This window comes from Myxocyprinus asiaticus, chromosome 27 (genome assembly GCF_019703515.2).
Source record: "Myxocyprinus asiaticus isolate MX2 ecotype Aquarium Trade chromosome 27, UBuf_Myxa_2, whole genome shotgun sequence".
In the NCBI taxonomy this organism is placed as follows: Eukaryota; Metazoa; Chordata; class Actinopteri; order Cypriniformes; family Catostomidae; genus Myxocyprinus; species Myxocyprinus asiaticus.
In genome coordinates, this window is record NC_059370.1 from 9,004,126 (window position 1) to 9,022,807 (window position 18,682).

At 37.6% G+C, this 18,682-nt stretch overlaps 1 protein-coding gene across 3 annotated transcripts in view; it reads left to right on the forward strand.

The window, feature by feature from the left end:
* LOC127417598 (choline transporter-like protein 1) overlaps positions 1 to 18,682 on the forward strand; it is a 173,561-nt gene that overhangs the window by 34,163 nt on the left and 120,716 nt on the right. For all 3 annotated transcript variants that reach the window (XM_051657633.1, XM_051657634.1, XM_051657635.1), the window contains one exon: positions 7,095 to 7,231. In XM_051657633.1, coding sequence (XP_051513593.1) covers positions 7,095 to 7,231 — 137 coding nt within the window. The remainder of the gene's footprint in view (positions 1 to 7,094; positions 7,232 to 18,682) is intronic.

Below are 18,682 nucleotides of genomic sequence, written 5' to 3' on the forward strand. Positions count from 1 at the left end.
TATAATGTGTATTCTATATTGTGTGTATTCTATACTGTACATTGTATGTTATTATTTGTATATTGTGTTGTGTGTAATTATTTGTATATTAGATATGTAAATTGTGTTGTGTATATCTGAAGTTTATTGTAAATTGGTATATGTCTCATCACTGTCATGACTGCTATGTTGCTCAGAACTGCACCCAAGAATTTCACACACTATAGCACTTGTGTATATGGTTGTGTGACGATAAAAATGATTTTATTTGAATATACACACACACACACACACACACACACACTCACTCCCTCTCTCTCTCTCTCTCTCTCTCTCTCTCTCTCTCTCCCTCCCTCCCTCCCTCCCTCCCGGTCAAAAGTTTTGAAACATTTGACCGAAATGTTTCTCATGATCTTCAAAATCTTTTGATCTGAAGGCGTATGCTTAAATGTTTGAAATTAGTTTTGTAGACAAAAATATAATTGTGCCACCATATTAATTTATTTAATTCTAAAACTAAAATTGAATTAAAAAAAAAAAAAGGTTTTGAAATTGACGACTTGGACCAAATAATAAAGAAAAGCAGCCAATAAGTGCCCAACATAGATGAGAACTCCTTCAATACTGTTTAAAAAGCATTCCAGGGTGATTCCTCAAGAAGTTGGTTGAGAAAATGTCAAGAGTACATGTCTGCAAATTCTAGGAAAAGGGTGACTACTTTGAAGATGCTAAAATATAACACAGTTTTGATTTATTTTGGATTTTGTTTAGTCACAACATAATTCCCATAGTTCCATTTGTTATTCCATAGTTTTGATGGCTGTACTATTATTCGAAAATGTGAAAAAAATAAAAATAAAATAAATTAGAATGAGTGTTTGATGAGTTTTGACCAGTTGTGTGTGTGTGTGTGTGTGTGTGTGTGTGTATATATATATATATATGATATATCATCAAATTTTTTTCATATTGTGTGCAATTAGAAAGTTAACAATAAATCGCTGATGTCATCCATTTTTCTAAACACAGCATCAAAACTCCAGTAAGTTTTTTTTTACTTTATTTTATTATATATAATATCTTTTTTTGTTTTTAAATAAAAGGTGCAATGTATTCCAAGTTTTCTGTAGTGATATGATTACTTTGAACAGAACATAATTTTTTTATTTTTATAATAAACGTTTATATTTTACTTTATTTTACAAAACATAAATACACAATCAACTTTTAACTCCCACTACCACCACCCCTTCTCCCCATCCCCATCCCCAACCCCACTCCAAACCTCAACAAACACCCCTGTGGTCATACATGAACATACAAAAGAAAACAAAAACCAAAAAACTAATAAAGAAAAAAATAAAACATATATATAAAAATCACACACATTGACAGCTACCCCTCTCTCTCCACTATTCCACCCGAGAACCCTCCAAGAACGCTAAGTCACATACCATATTCTGAACCCTCAACCAAAACCCTTGTATCTTAACTCACCCCCCAAAAAAATGGGTTGTGTCTCCATCCTCCGATTGACATCGCCAGCAGGTGGGTGTGTCTTTAAGACCAAGCCAATACAATCTAGAAGGGGTCCAATAGAATCTATGTAAAATCTTGAATTGCATAAGGTGAACCATTGCATCTCTAGATACAGACTTGACATTTGTTAGAATCCTAGCCCACACTCCCTCCTCCAGTACCAAGTTTAAATCTTTCTCCCATAATCTCTTTATAGAAGTTAGAGCTCCATCCCCCAGACTCTGAATTAACAGGGAGTAATACACTGATCCCTCATGACCTTTTCCAAAAGCAGTAATCACCTCTCCCAGAGTATCTGCCGCTTTAGGGGGGTGTATGCTACTCCCAAAAACAATACAGAGCAGGTGGTGCAGCTGTAAATACCTATAGAACTGAGATGTGGGAATCCCAAAATGTTGAACCAAATTTTCGAACGATCTCAACACTCCACTCTCATATAGGTCACTGAATGTAGTAACACCCTTCACAATCCACTCTGACGAGCAGAAAGGGGACTTATTAATCCATAATTTTGGGTTCAGCCATATGCTTGAGGCAACATTAAAATAGATGTCTGAATTAAACACTCTGGACACTTTTGTCCATACTGAGTGCAAATGCGAGATAACGGGGTGTAACTTAACTTCTTTGGTTAGTTTGATAGAAAGGCTTTGCAATGGCAAGAACTTCCTGTTCAAGACAAAACCAGGGAGGGGCTCTCTCAGGTGGAAACCAGTGAGCCAAATGTCTGAGACCGAATGCATAATAATAAAACAAAATCTTGGGTAGACCTAGCCCACCTTTGTCAGTCGGTCTATGTAACTTATTAAAATGTAATCTAGGACGCTTACCATTCCAAATGAAGGACTTTGCTATATTATCAAATTGCTTAAAGTAAGAGAGGGGGACATCTATAGGGAGAGACTGTAGCAGGCAGTTGACTTTTGGAATACAATTCATTTTAAAAACATTAACCTTCCCAACCATAGATAAATGTAATGAAGCCCACCTGCCTACATCACTCGAAAACCTTTGTATTAAGGTATCAAAATTAACGCTTAACTAAATCAGACAAATTTGATGGGAATAAAATGCCCAAATACTTAATGCCCTGTTTGGGCCACTGGAAGGCGCCCGGCTGGAAAGCCGTTACTGGGCAGTATGCTGTCAGAGCCAGAGCTTCGGATTTAGACCAATTAACTCTGTATCCTGAGATCTTAGAAAAGGAATTAATAATTCTGTGGAGGCAAGGCATAGATCTAGTGGGGTCGGAGACAAATAATAAAATATCATCTGCGTAAAGCAAAAGCTTATGCGCCATACCTCCCGCCATCACCCCTGGAAAATATTCCTCCTTTCTTATCATGGTTGCTAATTGTTCCAAGGCAAGACAGAACAATAATGGAGAAAGAGGGCAGCCCTGCGGGGTGCCCCTATCCATAGTAAAATAATCTGAAATTAATCCATTTGTTTGAATCGCCGCTACCGGGTGTCTATAAAATAACTTAATCCATCCAATAAAAGTATTCCCGAACCCATATATTTCCAATTTCCAAAAAGATAATCCCATTCTACCATATCAAACGCCTTTTCGGCATCAAGTGAGATGGCAGAGACCAGAGTCTGATCATTCGCCACTGAACACATGATATTGATGAAACGCCTGATGTTATCAGAAGAGCTGCAGCCCCGAATAAACCTCACCTGATCCACATGTATAAGAGATGCCATAACTTAATCGGTTAGCCAAATTTTATGACAATATTTTAACGTCTAGCTGGATCAGGGAAAATGGATAATAACTCTTACATTCACTTGGATCTTTGTCTTTTTTAAGAATCAGAGTGATCTGGGCTTGTGTCATGGTTTGTGAAAGCTTTCCATTCTTTAATGATTCTGTTTAAACTTCTAACAAAAGTCGAGCCAGTTCTGTAGCATAAGATGTAAAAAATTCAGCGGCAAAGCCATCTGGCCCTGGAGCCTTGCCTGTAGGCAAGGCCTTAATTACCTCTCCCAGCTTCTCCAAGGTTATCTCAGAATCAAGAGAATTTTTTTGCTCAGTCGTCAATTTAGGAAGTTCCACAAACTTTCTAATATCCTCATCAGTAGTCTTTAATCTCTCTGTATTTTTAGGTTTTAGTATAATGTATTAGTAAAAAGACTTGTTATTAATAAATATACAACAGTTAGTACCTGATCGGACAAGAGATGTTCCAAGAGTGTTGATGTCTCAGAACATAAGCACACAAACGCTTCACGATGTGTATCACTCTGCTTGTGTTCGAGCAGTTCTAAACTAAAGTGTAAGAGCAGTGCAGATGTGTTAATAGCTAGATGGGTCTCTTTACATTTATTTTTGTGACATCATAGATTTTAGCCAGCAGGTGGTGGCAAAAGACCATTTTTGTGTGTAAATGAGTCCGCTGAGGTGACGTGCATTTCCAGTCAGTATTTTCATTCATTGGCACTCCCATGATTTCTCAGATTACTACTACACTACTAAAGCTGGGAAAAACAGCTTTAAACTAACAACTTCAGCATTAAGGCTCACCAAAGCTGAGAGACACAGCAGACTGATTAATTACACAAACTCAAGGTGCTTACCTCTTACCGTAGTTTCCACATTGGAGAGGACATGCTGTTAAAATGGCGGAGAACATTGTGGTTTCTATAGTAGTGAATGACTCTTGCGCACCGGCTATCGCAAAATAGGGTGGAATACCCTTGCTCGGATGGCTGTTTTTCCACAGAGAAAATAATATGCATTTTACCAAAATGACATTATCTTTAGAAAGCTGACTAACACACTACAACATCTCTGCTTGGGAGTGGCAACAGGTGATCGCACATGCTCCATCTCTCTCTCTCTCTCTCTCTCTCTCTCTCTCTCTATCTCTCTCTCTCTCTCTCTCACACACACACACACATCCATCCTTGTTTCTCCAATAACTTGTTATAAACAGCCCAAGCCGTGATACTAGTTTTAAAGTGACGTTTTTGAGAGGCTTGGACGCATCATTTGGTTTGAACTAGCAACAGCAGATTCTGATCTGTCGCGTTAGAAAGTAGTTCCATGCACAAATGCATTTTTTTGTGACCATACTCAGTTGTTCATTGAACTGTATATAAGCAATATCATACTAGCAATTGTGCTATATGGCCCTAAATCGGCACTGCTGTGATTACCTGCGGCCGAATCACAGCACTGCTGAATAGTGGTTACCGAAATAGGTTTTTTAATGGCCGATACAATGCCGATATAGCACACAATTTAATATAGTAAATAACATAAAAATAAAATTGCATATATATATATATATATATATATATATATATATATATATATATATATAATAAACAATTTCACACAAAATTTTAACTTTGTTAAAAAGAATCTAAATAAAAAGTCAAGCTACCATGGATGGCATGTCCATGTTAGCGATCGCATTTACTCAAAAAATACAGAATCAAACCAATTGTACATACAGTGCATAGTGAATAAGACATTTACTTATAGCACACGTGAAGCGCTTTTACCTTGAAGTTGCATCAGAGACAATTTAGCAGAGAAATCTTTATTGGCTGCAAGAGGGGGGACCTACACAATATTAGGCAGGTGGTTTTAATGTTGTGGTTGATCGGTGTATGTCATGTCAACCATTTAACCATCTGATTTTTCCCTTTTTAAAGTATCAAACTATTTTATAAATATATATATAAATAGATAACCCTTTGTCATAATGATGCCATCCTTGCAAGAAGATAAAAGTCTCTCTTTTATCTTAAATCTTTATTAAAAATCTTTTGTGTTATGTTTGTCAGTAGGGGGTTATCTCAAAATGTCAGAATCAGAGTGAGTTTTATTGCCAAGTGTGCTTGTACACACAAGGAATTTGTCATGGTGACAGAAGCTTCCAGTGCAAGAGAATGCAACGTATATACATACAAACATATACATTTAAACATATATACATATAGTGACATAAAAAATAATAATACAAAAAAATAAGATATAACAGATCAAAAAAAGAGAAATATACAATAGCTCAATATCATTTTTATATATACAAATATTTTATATACAGATATACAGTTATGTGCAGTTGATGTAATGTACTGAAGAAGAGGTAGGATATGTTAAAGAATATAAATGAAGGAGGAAGTAGGAATGGATGGATTGAATATTGCACATGGTTGTATCAACCAAAGGAAAGTATTTGGGGTCAGTTTTATCTGTTCATGAGAAGGATAGCCTGAGGGAAAAACTGTTCCTGTGCCTGGCTGTTCTGGTTCTCAGTGCTCTGTAGAGCCGGCCAGAGGGCAACAGTTCGAAGAGGAAGTGTGCTGGGTGAATGGGGTCATGAGTGATTTTACCAGCCCTTTTTGTCACTCTGGATGTGTATAGTTCTAGCAGGGTGGGTATGGGAGCGCCAATAATCCTCTCAGCATTCCGAACTATCCTTTGAAGTCTTCTGATGTCTGACTTAGTAGCTGAACCAAACCAGACAGTTATTGAAGTGCAGAGGACAGACTCAATGACTGCTGAGTAGAACTGTATCAGCAGCGCCTGAGGCAGGTTGAACTTCCTCAGCTGGCAAAGGAAGTACAACCTCTGCTGGGCCTTTTTCACAATGGAGTCAGTGTGGGTCTCCCACTTCAGGTCCTGTGAGATGGTAGTGCCCAGGAACCTTAATGACTCCACTGCTGCCACAGTGCTGTTTAGAATGGTGAGCGGGGTCAGTGTTGGGGTGTTCCTCCTAAAGTCCACTATATTCTCCACAGTTTTAAGCATGTTCAGTTCCAGGTTGTTTTGACTGCACCAGACAGCCAGCTGTTCAAACTCCCTTCTGTATGCTGACTCATCGTCATCTTAGATGAGGCAGATGAATGTAGTGTCGTCTGCAAACCTCAGGAGCTTGACAGAGGGGTGCTTGGCGGTGCAGTCATTTGTGTAGAGGGAGAAAAGTAGTGGGGAGTGCACACATCCCTGGGGGGCACCAGTGCTGATCATACATGTGCTGGAGGTGAATTTCCCCATTCTCACTAGCTGCTGCCTGTCTGTTAGAAGCTTGTGATCCACTGACAGATAGAGGCAGAGAGCTGGGTTAATTTAGTCCATAGGAGAGCAGGGTTGATGGTGTTAAAAGCCGAACTGAAGTCAACAAATAGTATCCTTGCATAAATGTCAACCCTGTTACCATGATTTTGTAAAGAAGACAATTGATAAATGAAAATGTGCATTTGTAGAAATATCAGCATTAAATTATCTTTCTAAAAAGCAACTTATAGTTTCACAGCCTTGAGCACAAGGCTTGTAATGTCAAATTAAACTGTAAAGCTGTCTACTCTGTTACCATCCAACCTTTTACCTCCCTGAAGGTGAAGTTATATACTAGCAAATATTTAATATATCAGTATTTATGATTTGTCTTTAGATGTCACAATGCAATTTACTTTTTTTTTTTTTTGTCTAATAGAATGTTTAAAAATCACATTATTAAGTGGAAAAGGGATGTACTTTATAGAATTACCCAAATACTCTTAGTGCCTTGAAACAAAGGCAAAATTGACTGAATTTGTGGTTGTTTTATTTACAGATATGTCTTTTTCCTGGATCCATGCAACATAGACATCATCCAGAGGAAGATTAAGTCCATGGCGCTGTGCGTGTCACAATGTCCCACAGAGAAACTGTCGACTTACTACGACCTCAAGAGGTTTGCCATGATGAATGGTGAGTCAGTCGGCCAATCATCTATTGTGGGCATGTACAATATCATCACAGATATAATGGCAGGACATCACTGACTGTACCTCAGCTCATTAGACAAAGGCTTTAGTCATATACAGTATGTGGTCATCATAACCCCATGTCTTGTATCCTGTGTTTTTTACTGAGGGCCACTCCTTTAAGAACACACACACACACACACGCACATAGATATATACATATGTTTCTGTCAGGCACAGCTAGTAAGATCTGTTCAGGGTTGAGCTAACAAAACAAAGGTTTTACAGTCCAGTTTTGCTGTCAGTAGGGTTTGACACGTCCCATCTGACACCAGTGGACAGTATAAATGACATGACTGTGTCCCTGGAGTTTCACTGGGGTTTTCTGTGCACCTGTTTATAAGGACAGTTCATTATCGCTGTGGAGTTCACATTCATATTAAATGGCTAGTGAATCTTGTTAAAAAACAAACAAAAAACAAAACAGTAGTGCCCGACCAATATATCGGTCAGCCAATATTAGCCTTTCACGATATATCGGTATCGGCGTATATTTTATAGATATGTGCTGATATGCAAACTTTTTTTCAGAACATATAATGCAGAAAACAATGCTTTAGAATTGGTGTCATAGCATAGTATGTCCAGCAGAGCGCGCTCCGACTCCACTGTTTACAGAGCTGACTCTGAGCTGACAGTGGTTCTGCAGACAGGGCGGAGTTAAACAGTGTGGATTTGAGCGATCTGTTCTCCTTAAATTGCTAATTAGTTTGTGAAATACATACTGGAAAGTTAATAAAAAATTACCCCATCATTTTATATAACTAATATAACGTTAACCCTGTCCCTGACAACCATGTCACTCATGTTTATCACATCTGTTTGCTGTTATCCAGCTATAGTTTGTCACTGCAGTCAGTAATGTAGCAGATTGAAAGGTAAACATCAGAGCATCTTTTTGCAGCTCAGCAGACAACGCTGCGGTGGTGGATTGTGTCTGCTGAGTGTTGATTTCACACTTCGCTGTTGCCTAGTTGGTGAGACACAATGCTGGAAAGTAAATAATGTCCGTCTTTTACTCTCCATGACAACGAGCTTATAGCTAACGAGCTAATCACGTAGCTACTTTCATTGTTGTCAGCTGAGTGGAAGCTAATGAGTAAACATGTATTCACCAAACTGTTTTGTTCAGGATTCACTGTTTGGTACCCCCTTAAACTGAACAATTTGAGTCGCTGCATTTATAAAATATAATATTTAAAAGTCTGGTTTTCCAGACATTAAAATAGGATATGTAATAAAAGTAGATTGAATAAATAGTATATTTGCCCTGTGTAAATAATAATATATAGGAACTGTATCTAAAATAAATGAGGGGTGATACATACAAATATAACAGGCTGGAGAAATAGACATTTATTCATTTTAATATCCTTTATATATATATTTTGAATGTGTTGAAATTGACACCGGGCGACACACCCTAAAAACGGCACCGTTAGTTCGGTTTCATCCTGAAGAGCCGCTTAAAAGTACGATTTTGTTTTTCTCTCTCATAAATGTAAATGAGTGTAAATGCCAACACCATCATATATGTCGAAAGGACTGATGCCTGTCACACAAAACATGAGCTCATTGATGTCATTAAATGATGTCATTAAATGAGTCTGCATTGATGTCCATCAGTTGCTCCTGGTCGGAGGCTGCTGTATATTTAGTTTATACGTAGGGTTACGTTGTACCTAAATGTAATGGTGCAACGCTCAAATATTTAGTAGAGTGTAAATTGTGACTTAGTGCCCAGTTACGCCACAACTAGGCTAAGTTGTAATGTACGTATAGCTGGTGCAACCGGCCCCTGATGTTTATTTAGCTATTTATTGTATTTTTATTTATTCTTTATTTTAATGGTCAACATTTGACTGATATTAAACAGTAATACTGATGTTTATTTAGCTATTTATTGTATTTTTATTTATTCTTTACTTAAATGGTCAGCAACTGACTGATACTTAACAGTACTGATGTTTATTTAGCTATTTATTGTATTTTTATTTAGTCTTTATTTTAATGGTCAGTATTTGACTGATACTAAACATACAGTACTGGTGTTTTTTAAGCTATTTATTGTATTCTTATTTATTCTTTATTTTCTCAGTGTTCATTTCTAGAATTTGTTGACAATGTATAATAATAATATAAAATGTTCTTTGATAAAAAATATTTAAGAAAGCAGCCTTCTGAGTACCTTTGCATAATCATATCGGTGCAAAATCGGTGCACAATCCACATAGAAAAAGTTAGCTATATCGGTCACCATATCGGTAATCGGTGAATTTTTCCTCTCTAAAATCGGTATCTGAAACGGTCTCAAAAATCTCATATCGGTCGGTCTATACAAAACAGCAAGTCGATAGCAAACTGAGAAATTATGCAAGGTTTGGGACAAAAATGCCATTAAAATTAACAAAAAAAGACAGATATTAAAAGTGTTAAGGCAAAAATGTCCTGTAGTAAATTCCTCTTTTTTTCAGGTATCTAACATTTGATACATTTCATTATATTCTATTTTAGACTTACAGTATCTAGTTATGGGTTTAGAGCCTGCTACTTTTCTATTTAAAGTTAATTTGATTTCATTGGTAACAGTCAGATTATTCATATTTGCACTCTGCATGCTGTGTTTTTAATACATTAAAAAAAAAAAAACCTTCTAAAGGTAAAAAAAAAATAAATAAAAAAAAGCTCCTAAAAATTATTATTTATTATTATATTGCCCCTTAATCAGAATCAGAATGAGCTTTATTGCAAGTGTGCTCACACACACAAGGAATTTGTTTTGGTGGTAGGAGAAACAAGTGCACACAGAACATTACAGTGGGACACAGAATATAAAACAAGGTAAGAGTATAAATAGACATACAAAAAAGAAATAGGACACATAACATAGAAAGTCTTATGTACATGTGCAAGTGGTAATATATGTGCAAGGTAGGGGTATGTACAGTTATTGAATTAAATATGAGTGAATTTACAAATGTACATGAGATATGTATTTACATTATTGCACTATGGGGGAGTCCTGAAGGCAGTTTAATTGTTCATGTGGTAAATGGACTGGGGGTAAAAACTGTTCTTGTGCCTGGATGTTCTGGCACTTAGTGCTCTGTAGCGCCAGTCAGAGGGCAACAGCTCAAAAATGGAGTGGGCAGGGTGTGTGGGGTCCAGAGTGATTCTACCTGCACATTTCCTCACTCTGGAGATGTACAGGTCTTGGAGGGTGGGCAGGGGGGCACCAATAATCCTCTCAGCAGCCCTTACTGTCCATTGTAGTTTCCTTCTGTCTGATTTGGTGGCTGAACCAAACCAGACAGTTATAGATGTACACAGGACAGACTCAGTGACGGCCGAGAAGAACTGTGTCAGCAGCTCCTGTGGCAGGTTGAACTTCCTCAGCTGGAGAAGGAAGTACAACCTCTGCTGAGCCTTCTTCACAGTGGAGTTTATGTGGGTGTCCCATTTCAGGTCCTGAGAGATAGTAGAGTCCAGGAACCTGAATGACTCCACTGCTGCCACAGTGCTGTTCAGGATGGTGGGGTGGGGGGAGTGTGTGGGATTTCTCCTGAAGTCCACTCTCATCTCCACTCTTTTGAGCATGTTCAGCTCAAGGTTGTTGTGACCGCACCAGACAGCCAGCTGTTCAACCTCCCATCTGTATGCAGACTCGTCATCGTCATGGATGAGGCAGATGACCGTGGTGTTGTCTGCAAACTTTAGGAGCTTGACAGTGGAGTCCTTTGCAGTGGAGTCATTCATGTACACGGAGAAGAGCCGTGGAGAGAGAACGCACCAGTGCTAATAGTGAGGGTCCCAGATGTGAGTTTCCCCTGTCTCACTAGCTGCTGCCTATCTGTCAGAAAGCTAGTGATCCATCGACAGATTGAGGTGGGCAAAGGGGGGGGGGTGGTTACAGGAAGTGTTGGTGTGTGTGTGAAGTGAAGATAAGAGCAGGGAAGTGGTGTGAGACTGGGCTTTTCAAACCTGCAGTAAAACACATTCAGTTCATCAGCCATTAGTTAACTCTTTACAGAGCGATGGGGAGGTGTCTTGTACTTGGTGATGGTTTTCAGACCTTTCCACACAGATGCAGGATCGTTGCCCGAAAACTGGTTTTTCAGTATTTTAGAGTAGCTTCTTTTAGTTAATTTGATTTCCTTAGTCAGTGTGTTCCTGGCCTGGTTGTACAATATTTTAATCCCACTTCTGTAAGCATCCTCTTTGGCATGACAAAGCTGTCTGAGTTTTCCTGTAAACCATGGTTTATCATTATTGAATGATAAAAATGTCCTCACAGAAACTGATATATGATGTCACAGCATCTGTGATCTTGTGCAGATTTGTGGCTGCAGCTTCAAAAACACTCCAGTCAGTGCAGTCAAAACAGGCTTGTAGTTCCAGCTCTGCTTCATTAGTCCATCTCTTTGCAGTCCTTATTACAGGCTTAGCTGATTTTAGTTTCTGCTTGTAGGTCAGGAGAAGATGAACCAGACAGTGATTAGAGAGTCCTAAAATTGCACGTGGGACAGAGAGATATGCATCCTTTATAGTGGTGTAGCAGTGGTCCAGAATATTTCTGTCTCTGGTGGGGCATGTGATGTGTTGTTTGTATTTTGACAGTTCACAGATGAGGTTAGCTTTATTAAAATCTCCCAGAATAATAAGTAAGTAAGTCCGGGTGTTGTTGCTCCATGTCTGATTTGATCAGCCAGATGTTGCAACACTGTGTTCACGCACGCTTGTGGCAGGATGTACACACTCATGAGAATAAACTAGGAAAACTCCCATGGCGAGTAGAAAGTCTTACAGTTGATGAAGAGTGCTTCCAACTTAGGACAGCTTCAACACTGTTACATCTGTACACCAACTTTCAATGATGTAAATGCATGTTATGTATGTATATATAAAAATAAGAGTTAAATTTAATGCAATTCTTCCAAAAGGCATGTTTACAATTTGTAATGACATTTCAAACATTTTTAGAGGCATACGTGCAATCAGATAATTGGTCCTACTGTAACTATTTAATAAATACAAATTCTAAACAAACAAAAAAAGTGCTAGGATATTTCAGTCATTATTTGTTTTTTCTTAATTCCACTGAATACAACAAAACTCATGTGTAGGGCTGCAACTAACAATTATTTTTATAATCGATTAATCTTCGATTATTCCTTAGATTAATCGATTAATAGGATAAAAATAACTTTTTTCATATATGTTATTAAAATGTAAAAAAAAAAAAAAAAAAAAAAAGATATTATAAAGGGCATAAGAATTTGGTTTGATTTAAGGTACTGATTTTACAGTTCGATACCATCACAAAACTTTAAACAAAGAATACTTGGCAGCAAACCACAGTTTAATCAAAATGATTGCGCTCGATTGCGATTGGTTTGATTGACGTGGATGCGTGTGTTTGGTTGCTCAGTGAAGTTTAATGGAGACTCGCTTGTGGTAAAGACAAACAGCTTTGCAAGATGTATACACTATATTAAACATGTATACACTATAAAACACAGAAAATATCAGTAAAATGTAAGTGACACGCTGGAGAGAAACAACTCTCAAGCACATCAAACAGTACAAGCACTCTGTCAACACACCAGATGCAGCAAACGCTCCACATTAAATTATATGCTTATTATGTTCTTTGAAGTGTTTATGAAGTGCTCTCGTGTGCTGGACAACTTGGGTCGTGTATAAAAAGCTTCAACTTGTCTCCATCATTTTTCAAATGCGTTTCATCATGCAAACACATCTTTCACTACTGTAAAGTGACATCACTGATTTCTCCTTGCTCGCCACACGTCGAACTAATCAATAATGAAATTTGTTGTCAATTTTCATTATCGATAATTATTGATTTTTATCTATTAGTTGTTGCAGAACTACTCATGTGTTTTGTTGACATGAAAAACTTGTCAGTAACTGCACAGCCTGATCGAAATCGCAAAAGCCTGAAGTACAACATTACATAACACAGCAACAGTTCTTGGATCATTTCGAGTTGGATATGATGAAAATCATAACTTCCAGGCCGGCAAGATTAATGTAATAACTGCTCTGACTGAAGTGTTTTTGATTCACTAAAAAGAACCAACACATACAGGGCTTTTCCTGGGTCAAAAATGGTCTTCGATGGCGCTGACATACACGTTCATCACAATGCATTTTTTTTGTTTTTATAATTCCAAATAATATTTAAGATATGTTGTAGCATTTCATGTTTGTAATAAATATTATTTATTTTTGATCATCTGAGCGTCTTGAAACTTCTGAATTCAACAGTTTTTTGTACTTCAAGGTGTTGTGGGAAATCAAACTAACTTAACACCTTATTTCTGTACGGCTAGTTATAATATTCATGAGTAAACCACTTTACTGATTTGGGACTGTTCTTCTGAAGTACAAATGGTTGTTTCCTACTCTTTAACTGATATTTTTTTCTTTTATCAGACTCTTAATTATTTAGGAATCATTGTGATTCTAAGAATATCTGAAGCCAAACCAGACCAGTTTGTTTCCTAATATCAAACATCATCAGGAAATATATTACTATATTAAACATGACTTTCTTCATAATTTATAGACTTTTATGCTACATTGTAGCCTACTTGCCCTTGTTTTTACCATATACAGGTGCATCTCAATAAATTAGAATGTCGTGGAAAAGTTCATTTATTTCAGTAATTCAACTCAAATTGTGAAACTCGTGTATTAAATAAATTCAGTGCACACAGACTGAAGTAGTTTAAGTCTTTGGTTCTTTTAATTGTGATGATTTTGGCTCACATTTAACAAAAACCCACCAATTCACGATCTCAAAAAATTAGAATACATCATAAGACCAATAAAAAAAACATTTTTAGTGAATTGTTGGCCTTCTGGAAAGTATGTTCATTTACTGTATATGTACTCAATACTTGGTAGGGGCTCCTTTTGCTTTAATTACTGCCTCAATTCGGCATGGCATGGAGGTGATCAGTTTGTGGCACTGCTGAGGTGGTATGGAAGCCCAGGTTTCTTTGACAGTGGCCTTCAGCTCATCTGCATTTTTTGGTCTCTCGTTTCTCATTTTCCTCTTGACAATACCCCATAGATTCTCTATGGGGTTCAGGTCTGGTGAGTTTGCTGGCCAGTCAAGCACACCAACACCATGGTCATTTAACCAACTTTTGGTGCTTTTGGCAGTGTGGGCAGGTGCCAAATCCTGCTGGAAAATGAAATCAGCATCTTTAAAAAGCTGGTCAGCAGAAGGAAGCATGAAGTGCTCCAAAATTTCTTGGTAAACGGGTGCAGTGACTTTGGTTTTCAAAAAACACAATGGACCAACACCAGCAGATGACATTGCACCCCAAATCATCACAGACTGTGGAAACTTAACACTGGACTTCAAGCAACTTGGGCTATGAGCTTCTCCACCCTTCCTCCAGACTCTAGGACCTTGGTTTCCAAATGAAATACAAAACTTGCTCTCATCTGAAAAGAGGACTTTGGACCACTGGGCAACAGTCCAGTTCTTCTTCTCCTTAGCCCAGGTAAGACGCCTCTGACGTTGTCTGTGGTTCAGGAGTGGCTTAACAAGAGGAATAAGACAACTGTAGCCAAATTCCTTGACACGTCTGTGTGTGGTGGCTCTTGATGCATTGACCCCAGCCTCAGTCCATTCCTTGTGAAGTTCACCCAAATTCTTGAATCGATTTTGCTTCACAATCCTCATAAGGCTGCGGTTCTCTCGGTTGGTTGTGCATCTTTTTCTTCCACACTTTTTCCTTCCACTCAACTTTCTGTTAACATGCTTGGATACAGCACTCTGTGAACAGCCAGCTTCTTTGGCAATGAATGTTTGTGGCTTACCCTCCTTGTGAAGGGTGTCAATGATTGTCTTCTGGACAACTGTCAGATCAGCAGTCTTCCCCATGATTGTGTAGCCTAGTGAACCAAACTGAGAGACCATTTTGAAGGCTCAGGAAACCTTTGCAGGTGTTTAGAGTTGATTAGCTGATTGGCATGTCACCATATTCTAATTTTTTGAGATAGTGAATTGGTGGGTTTTTGTTAAATGTGAGCCAAAATCATCACAATTAAAAGAACCAAAGACTTAAACTACTTCAGTCTGTGTGCATTGAATTTATTTAATACACAAGTTTCACAATTTGAGTTGAATTACTGAAATAAATGAACTTTTCCACAACATTCTAATTTATTGAGATGCACCTGTATTTATGTGTGTATATATATATATATATATATATATATATATATATATATATATATATATATATATACATACATATATATACACCGGTCAGCCACAACATTAAAACCACCTGCCTAATGTTGTGTAGGTCCCCCTCGTGCCGCCAAAACAGCGCCAACCCCCATCTCAGAATAGCATTCTGAGATGCTATTCTTCTCACCACAATTGTACAGAGCGGTAATCAGAGTTACTGTAGACTTTGTCAGTTCGAACCAGTCTGACCATTCTCTGTTGACCTCTCTCATCAACAAGGCATTTCCATCTGCAGAACTGCCGCTCACTGGATGTTTTTTGTTTTTGGCACCGTTCTGAGTAAATTCTAGAGACTGTTGTGTGTGAAAATCCCAGGAGATCAGCAGTTACAGAAATATTCAAACCAGCCCGTCTGGCACCAACAATCATGCCACGGTCCAAATGAGATCACATTTTTCCCCCATTCTGATGGTTGATGTGAACATTAACTGAAGCTCCTGACCCGTATCTGAATGATTTTATGCACTGCTGCCACAAGATTGGCTGATTAGATAATCACATGGATGATTGTTGGTGCCAGACGGGCTGGTTTGAGTATTTCTGTAACTGCTGATCTCTTGGGATTTTCACACACAACAGTCTCTAGAATTTACTCAGAATGGTGCTAAAAACAGAAAACATCCAGTGAGCGGCAGTTCTGCGGACGGAAATGCCTTGTTGATGAGAGAAGTCAACAGAGAATGGCCAGACTGGTTCGAACTGACAAAGTCTACGGTAACTCAGATAACCGCTCTGTGCAATTGTGGTGAGAAGAAGAGTTGGCGCTGTTTTGGCAGCACGAGGGGGACCTACACAATATTAGGCAGGTGGTTTTAATGTTGTGGCTGATCGGTGTGTGTGTGTGTGTGTGTGTGTGTATATATATATATATATATATATATATATATATATATATATATATATATACATACACACACTTGACTGAAATGTTTCTCATGATCTTAAAAAATGTTTGATCTGAAGGCGTATGCTTAAATGTTTGAAATTAGTTTTGTAGACAAAAATATAATTGTGCCACCATATTAATTTATTTAATTATAAAACTAAAATGTAATAATACATTATTTTTATTTTTTATTTTTTTAATTGATGACTTGGACCAAATAATAAAGAAAAGCAGCCAATAAGTGCCCAACATAGATGGGAACTCCTTCAATACTGTTTAAAAAGCATCCCAGGGTGATACCTCAACAAGTTGGTTGAGAAAATGTCAAGAGTACATGTCTGCAAATTCTAGGCAAAGGGTGACTACTTTGAAGATGCTAAAATATAACACAGTTTTGATTTATTTTGGATTTTGTTTAGTCACATCATAATTCCCATAGTTCCATTTATGTTATTCCATAGTTTTAATGACTTTACTATTATTCTATAATGTGAAGAAAAAAAATTATAGTAAAGAATGAGTAAGTGTTTCAAAACTTTTGACCGGTAGAGTGTGTGTGTGTGTGTGTGTGTGTGTGTGTGTGTGTGTGTGTGTGTGTGTATATATATATATATATATATATATATATATATATATATATATATATATATATACACACACACACACACACACATATATATATACACACACACACACGCACACACACACACACACTGGTGGCCAAAAGTTTGGAATAATGTTCAGATTTTGCTCTTATGGAAAGAAATTGGTACTTTTATTCACCAAAGTGGCATTCAACTGATCACAATGTATAGTCAGGACATTAATAACGTGAAAAATTAATATTACAATTTGAAAAAAACAATTTTTCAGAACTTCTTAAACTACTTCAAAGCGTTCTCTTCAGAAAATCCTGCATGTGCAGCAATGACAGCTTTGCAGATCCTTGACATTCTAGCTGTCAGTTTGTCCAGATACTCAGGTGACATTTCACCCCACGCTTCCTGTAGCACTTGCCATAGATGTGACTTGTCGGGCACTTCTCACGCGCCTTACAGTCTAGCTGATCCCACAAAAGCTCAATGGGGTTAAGATCCATAACACTCTTTTCCAATATCTGTTGTCCAATGTCTGTTTCTTTGCCCACTCTAACCTTTTCTTTTTGTTTTTCTGTTTCAAAAGTGGCTTTTTCTTTGCAATTCTTCCCATAAGGCCTGCACCTCTGAGTCTTCTCTTTACTGTTGTACATGAAACTGGTGTTGAGTGGGTAGAATTCAATGAAGCTGTCAGCTGAGGACATGTGAGGCATTTATTTCTCAAACTAGAGACTCTGATGTACTTATCATGTTTAATTGTACATCTGGCCTTCCACATCTCTTTCTGTCCTTGTTAGAGCCAGTTGTCCTTTGTTTTTGAAGACTGTAGTGTACACCTTTGTATGAAATCTTCAGTTTTTTGGCAATTTCAAGCATTGTATAGCCTTCATTCCTCAAAACAATGATTGACTGACGAGTTTCTAGAGAAAGCTGTTTCTTTTTTTCTTTTTTGCCATTTTTGACCTAATATTGACCTTAAGACATGCCAGTCTATTGCATACTGTGGCAACTCAAAAACAAACACAAAGACAATGTTACGCTTCCATTTAATGAAGCAAATAGCTTTCAGCAGTGTTTGATATAGTGGCAAGAGATTTAGCAATTTTGCATGATTACTCAAGGATAAGGTGTTGGAGTGATGGCTGCTGGAAATGGGGCCTGTCTAGATTTGATCAAAAATGACTTTTTTCAAATAGTGATGGTGCTGTTTTTTACATCAGTAATGTCCTGACTATACTTTGTGATCAGTTGAATGCCACTTTGGTGAACTAAAGTACCAATTTCCTTCCAAAACAGCAAAATCTGTTCATTATTCCAAACTTTTGGCCACCAGTGTGTGTGTGTGTGTGTGTGTGTGTGTGTGTGTGTGTGTGTGTGTGTGTGTGTGTGTGTGTGTGTGTGTGTGTATAGTACTGTGCAAAAGTTTTAGGCACTTGTGAAAAATGTTGCATAGTGAGGATGTCTTCAAAAGTAATGACATAAATAGTTTTCATTGATCACTTAATGTCATACAAAGTCCAGTAAACATAAAAAAGCTAAATCAATATTCGGTGTGACCATCTTTGCCTTTAAAACAGCACCAATTATCCTACTTACACCTGGACACAGTTTTTCTTGGTT